The sequence below is a fragment of the Asparagus officinalis genome, chromosome 5 (assembly GCF_001876935.1).
Source record: "Asparagus officinalis chromosome 5, Aspof.V1, whole genome shotgun sequence".
Taxonomy (NCBI): domain Eukaryota; kingdom Viridiplantae; phylum Streptophyta; class Magnoliopsida; order Asparagales; family Asparagaceae; genus Asparagus; species Asparagus officinalis.
Genome location: NC_033798.1, coordinates 49,559,308 through 49,565,888, shown reverse-complemented (window position 1 = coordinate 49,565,888; position 6,581 = coordinate 49,559,308). Strand labels below are relative to the sequence as shown.

General features: G+C 39.1%; 1 protein-coding gene across 1 annotated transcript in view; it reads left to right on the top strand.

Moving 5' to 3' along the window:
* LOC109843156 (putative tRNA (cytidine(34)-2'-O)-methyltransferase) overlaps positions 1,485 to 6,581 on the top strand; it is a 29,598-nt gene continuing 24,501 nt past the window's right edge. The window contains exon 1 of the mRNA XM_020412088.1: positions 1,485 to 1,846. Coding sequence (XP_020267677.1) covers positions 1,627 to 1,846 — 220 coding nt within the window. The 5' untranslated portion in view covers positions 1,485 to 1,626. The remainder of the gene's footprint in view (positions 1,847 to 6,581) is intronic.

The window sequence follows — 6,581 nt, the reverse complement described above, 5'->3', positions numbered from 1 at the left end:
GTAGCAATTATAAATATTGTTAGGAAGAGAGAAAGATGATCTTTCGAGACAATATTTAGAATAAGAGAATATCCTTGAAATAGCAAAAATGATTTCATTCCTAAATTGACTGAAATTCCGCTACTTCCGAGGTAATTTCAAGCCTTGAGGGAAGGAAAAAGATTCAAGAAATATAGATGACATGTAGGCGCCACGTCAGCTCTGAAGGAAGTACCAGAAGTAGGTGATAATTTTTCATCTCGGAAATAGTAGAAATAGTAGAAATGATCCATACTTCCTGTGCAAACAAAGAGTCCCTAAAAGGGAATGAAGGGGAAGAAAGTGGACTTCAAACTCAATCTCGGATTCAACAATGAGAGGGTACAATTGTTCCGAGCACAATTATTTGTTGACCAATTTCGTTCTCTTCAATTACTCCCCAATTTGAAGGGGAACAAAATCTCACAAAATCTCACAAAATTTCACCTCAATTAACTTAGCATTTCACTCATTATCCCCTCAAATGAGTTCTTAAAATGTGGTTAGTCATCTAGAACTTAAAATTGGAAGTGGGATAATCTGTGGGATAAAATTTTAAGGTGTTAGTCACATAGAACTAAAACTAGAACAAAATTTTACAGTGTTAGTCAAGTAGATCTCTAATAAAACTAGAATTGGGATAATGATACAACATTATCTCATTTTTTTTATTTTTCTATACAAAAATGAGAGTTCTAGTCTCTCAAATTATTCCAGATTTTAGCTCGGAACTAGGTGGTAAAAAACTAGAACTTAAATTTATTTTGTTATTTTTTATTTTTTATATTTCTTTTTTTCCTTTACTTTTTTCCTATTATGGTTATCACCATCATTAGACCATCATTATAATAATTGTCAATATTTTATAGTCTAACCAAAAGTTATTTAATAGTAAAGAACATTCTTGTAAATAATTATCAATCAATAATAGTAAGTTTAAAATACATAAATAGTATTTATATCTTCAAAATGCATAAATATATATATTTCATGATTATAAAAATTTATCCCACGTTATTTATCAAATATCCCGCTTCACAAAATTGTTCCTATTTATTCCACTAAAATATCTCACTAGCAAAAAATTATTCTATTTTAACAATTATCTCATTTTGCATAAAAATTTCCCAATTGACTAACACCCCAAAAACAAAAACAAGATTAACGGTTCACCTACCTTTCCTTACCGCCCATCACGCCCAATCCAAGCATGGCTGGTGATAGTTTTTCAAAACTAGAAGATTTTGAGAAACTCCCAATAATTAAAGGGTTTTTCTATAGAGTGCCATTAGGCACTCTATAAAAAAAAAGAGAGATAGAGAGAGGTGAATAGTAAGAACGAAAATAAATGCAAACAGTGGGCTCCTCTACCATTCACCTCTCTCTATCTGTTCGTCTTATAAAGTGCCCTTGGGCACTCTATAGAAATACCCATAATTAATTCCACGGGCCACGTAAAATCATCAAAGTTGGGCAGAGAACATCGGCGTGAGCGTGAGCGGTTTTGGGCGGGCGAAACAGGAACCTCGACTTATCCAGTCCCGCTCCTTGGTTGCCCAAAAAGGGGCAGGCCATTTTCACTCCCCAGTCGATAGAAAAGCTCGGGCGATGGATCCGAGCGGCCTCCGAGCCCTAAATCTTCGGTGCTCTTCCATCACGTTTCTCTACCCTCCTCGGCCCATCATCACTCGCTCCCCTCTCCTCTCCCATCTCAACCCCAACAGCGCGAGGAGGAGGGGGGAGACTACAGCGAAGCCCTCAAAGATCCTTCCTTTTCTCCTCGGAGCCTCTTCATCTTCGACCTCCTCCTCCTCCTCCGCTCGTGCTCGTAAGTCTTTATTTCTACTTCTAATCGTTTCTGGATGAGCCTCATACCTGTAATTGTTCTATTGGGCGCTGTGTAAGGAGGGATAGCTCAAGAGTTCCTAGGTTCCTCAACCTGATTCACCTCTTGAAGCTTTTTTTTTTAATTTTAAAAAGACAAAAAGAAAAGAAAATAAATTTGTTGCCTTGCCGTATTAAGTAGACAGAATTCTTTATTTGACTTCGGTTGTGGACTTGGAACTTAATCTTTGCTTTTGAAGAGCATAGATTGTGAGGGGTGATGTCTCTTTGAGCTGCGAGTTGAATACAACAGAAATCCTGAAACTATAAGCAGGAAGAGGGTGCATAGCGTATGCGTGATTCTGCAATCTAGAATGCGGTGGGGATTGTTAACTGGTGTGAGAAGAGGCTTCTTCAGTTGCATTGTTGTCTGGGTAAGGTACGAGTATATTTACACAAAATTACACAATATAATATGAATTATACAAGAGCGGTAAAAATGATGGGGTTAGCTCGGCACTAGTTGTGATGATCAAGATAGATGTATCTACAGGAGGCTGCGATGTAGCTGTAGGTAGGTGGCTGCAATGTAGCTATAGGTATGATCTTAACCCCCCGGCGCAAACTCACAGTAGATCGAAAGCCGATAGTTTGGATAAAGAAGCAGCGAAACTGAGAAATGGTATGCCTTGATAAACAAATCTGCAACTTGATCCTTGGAAGCGACATAAGACGAAATAATGTTGCCAGCAACATGTTCTTGCCGAACCACATGACGATCTACCTCAATGTGTTTGGTGCGCTCATGAAACACCAGATTTGTGGAAATGGAGATGGCACTCTGTATAGAGTGATAAGAGAAGGAACAGAGACATCGAGATCTCGCGAAAGGTTGAGAGCCATTTTAGCTCAATTGTAGTACCTGCCATTGTCCGATACTTCGATACTCAGACTCTGTATTAGAGCGAGAGACAATGGGTTGACGCTTACTACGTCAGGATATGAGAGATGATTCCAGAAAAATACAAAACCGAATGACCGAGCGTTGATTGTCCGGATCATCGGCCCATCTAGCATCAGAATATGCACGAAGAGACAATGAAGAGTCTGATGGAAAAAAACAATGACCAAATATAGTTCCATGGAGATAACGGAGAACGTGAATGAGAGCCGCATAATGAGTAGAAGTAGGAGCGCTAACAAACTGGCTCAAGATGCGCACCTCATAAGCAATAGCCGAACGTGTCATGGAGAGATAAACCAATGCTCCTACAAATTTCGATATCAAGTGGGATGTGAAAAATGATCACCATCATTGTGTCGAAGCTTCAAGTTCCTCTCTATTGAAGTGGGGAGAGGAGTGTAGCAATGGAAGGATCACTTAGAGTAGCACGCTCTAGAATGTTTGCAATGTACTTATACTAAGAGAGGAGATAGCCACGAGAGGAGGCAACGACCTTAATACCAATGTTACAGAAGGCGCTAGGCAGACTAGACATTCGAGCCGGGGCTTAGCGCCTAGGCGTTTGCTTATTTTTAAATTTATTTAATTATAATAATTCACAAAAATATGTATTAATTTTATATAAAATTGTAAAAAACATAAAATAATAATCTTAGATCCATAGTCAATGATGCATAAATACTAAATAGCTAAAATAGTAACCAAATACTAAGAAACATCATCATGTCCAACATAATCAGTTAATCACAGTGAAAAAGATAAAACAATGAAAAAAAGATAAAAATTTTACCTTAAAAAGAGAAGAGGAAGATGCGACGAAGAGGAGGAGCCGAGGTGGCTCGAGGAGGGAGGGTAGTGATCAGCTTGAGGAGAAGACAGTGACAAAGAAGAGGAGCTGGCGAAGAGGATGAGGAGGAGGCAGCGGGAGAGGAGGCGGTGGCGGGAGAGGAGACGGCGGAAGAGGAGGTGGTAGGAGAGGAGCAGCGGTAGAAGAGGAGGATGGGAGAGATTGAGAAGAGGAGGCGACAACAATACACGAGAGAGGGAGAGGGAGTCAGAGAGATAGGGTTAGGTTAAGAGTTAATAATGGGTTCGGGTTTGGGCTGGGTTTTAGTTTAAAATTAGGTTTTTTTTTGTTCAAAAAGCTGGACGGACCTAGGCGGCGCCTAGGTAGAGCGACCGTCTAGACTGACTGCTCATGCCAAATCTAGACGGGTAAGACTCCACCTATGCCTAGGCGGATGCCTAGGCCGTTTTTTACATCACTGCTCAATACCCAAGAAGTAATGAAGATATTCAATATTCTTCACCTCAAACTAACTCTGAGATGCTGGTTCAAGGAAGCAATAACAGAAAATCACTTCCAGTAATTATCATATTATTAACATAAAGTAAGAGAATGATCATGCCAGAGGTGATGATTGATAGAATAGAGCTAGTTGGCCAGACTCAATGAAACCAATGGAAAGAAAAGACTATAAAAAACGCTCAAATCAAGCCCGAGTAGCTTGTTTGAGACCATATATAGCACGATGAAGACAACAAACATGCCTTAGAGGAGCAGAAATGCTAGGAGGCGACTGTATGTAAATTGTCTTAGATCACCATAAGAAAAGTAGTTTTAACATCGATTTGATATAAAAGCTAATGTTTTGCTAATGCGATAGCAATGAGAGTGCGAATGGATGTCATCTTTATAGCGAGAGCAAACGTCTCTTCATAATCAATTCTATATTCCTGTGAGGATCCTTGGGCTACAATATGAGCTTTGTACCGCTCTAGAACCGTTAGAACGAGTCTTGACCTTATGAATCCATTTATAGTTTACAAGTTTAACACCGGAGGGTAAAGGAATAAGGTCCAAGAATGAGTTCAATGGAAAGCTTCTATTTCCTCATTCATTGTCTGTTGCCATTCTAGATACTTAACTGCGTCAGAATATGAGTTAGGTTCATACATAGAATGAATAGTGGCAAGAAAGAAGACAAGCTCGGGAGAATAGGTGCTAGTGACACACTAAGCATACCGAGCAGGACGATGGTGATCTTGTGGAGGATTGCGATTGCGATGAGGAGGAGTCACATCCGGAGAAGCTACCGCAGGCGTAGAGGGGACATCTATCCAATGAGCGTCTTGTAGCGGAAATGAGATAGCAGGTGGTTGTTCAGAATAGGTGGATGATTCAAGTGACTTGTTGCTAAATGCTTGCAGAGTATAATGAGTAAGCTTAGCAATAGAAGGTATAAGCGTCAAGGGTATAGGTGTAGTAGTGAAAGGTGATGAAGGTGGTCGAAGAAAGGACATGTCTGAGTCTGAAGTACCATAGTAGGGAACATTCTCAAAGAAAATGACACGCTGGGCAATACGAACCTTTGACTGGTAGGTTCATAACAACGATACCCTTTTGTGAATTGTGCCTTCATCTCGCAGACCGTAGAGATAGTTCATCTCTCCATTTAGTCTATGGTCCGTTGGATCGTCAGTGCAAAGCCAAAAATTGGAACACAGTTCATGAGTCGGAAGTAGGACAAAACAAACATCCAAAAATGTGAAGAATAGAATAGTGAAACTGAGACTAAAAAAGTCAAAATGTAGAGACTCTAGATAGGTGTCAGCTAATTCAGAAAATAGAGTGATCTTGATAAGAAAAATACCAGTTAGTAGTGTTTCAGCCTAGAGAAATCGAGGATGTGCTGATGTTCTCCCTCAGCAATACCATTTTGTTCGTGAGTGTGTGCACATAATTGCTGAGACTACTATGTGATTTTAAAATAGATTGCATTGCCAAAGAGGTACATTCACAGGCATCATCAGAATGAAATATCTTTATGCATTTCTAAAACTGAGTGTTAACCATGTTTGTAAAATCTTTGTAAATATCTAAAATATCAGAACGAGCATGCATGAGATATACCTAAGTGTATCGAGAATAGTCATCAGTAAAACTAACATAATAACGATAACCAAATAAAGGTGACAATGAGGCAGATATCAGAATGAATAAAATCAAATGAGACTAAAACAATATTATCATTGGAAGAGAATGGTAGGGCATTTTGTTTAGCTAATCGATATCCAGTACAATTCGATAAAATAGAGAATTTAAAGCTTTCTAGTACACCAGATTCAGACGAAAGTTTTAAGCGAGAATCAGAAATATGACCCAGGTCCCAGGTGATGATGCCATAGATCGGAAGTAGAGAGTCCATAGCCAATTGTGGAGGGAGAAAAAAGATGTCGAGACTCTAATTGATAAAGTCCATTGATTCTACGATCTGTCTTAATCTTCTAGTCTATGTGATTCTAGACAACAGAAGATTTAGAACTAAATAAGATAGGGCAACCAATGTCAACAATTTTAGTAATAGATAAAAGTTGCATAGATAATTTCGGAATATGAAGAACAAATGACAATGTTAGACGACCAGAAGTATCAAAATTTGATGTAATATCACCCAACTGAGTAGATGCAAGGGGAGTGTCATTAGCAGTATAAATGCATAATGAAGAGAGAGCGGGTGAACAATTTGTAAGAACAGAGTTATCAAATGTCATATGATGAGATACACCTGAGTCTAATATCTAAGGAGTGGAACTACCAGAATGAGTAGATAAGGTAGTGAAAACAGAGCTGGAGGGAGCATCACTAAGTCCAGGGTTCTTACCTATTAAAATAGTAAACTTTGAAAGCTGACCAGAAGGTAGAGGGCTAGGACTTTGTGGCCTTTGAACAGGACTAACTCTAGTTGATGCAGCAATTGGGGATTGAGCCTTC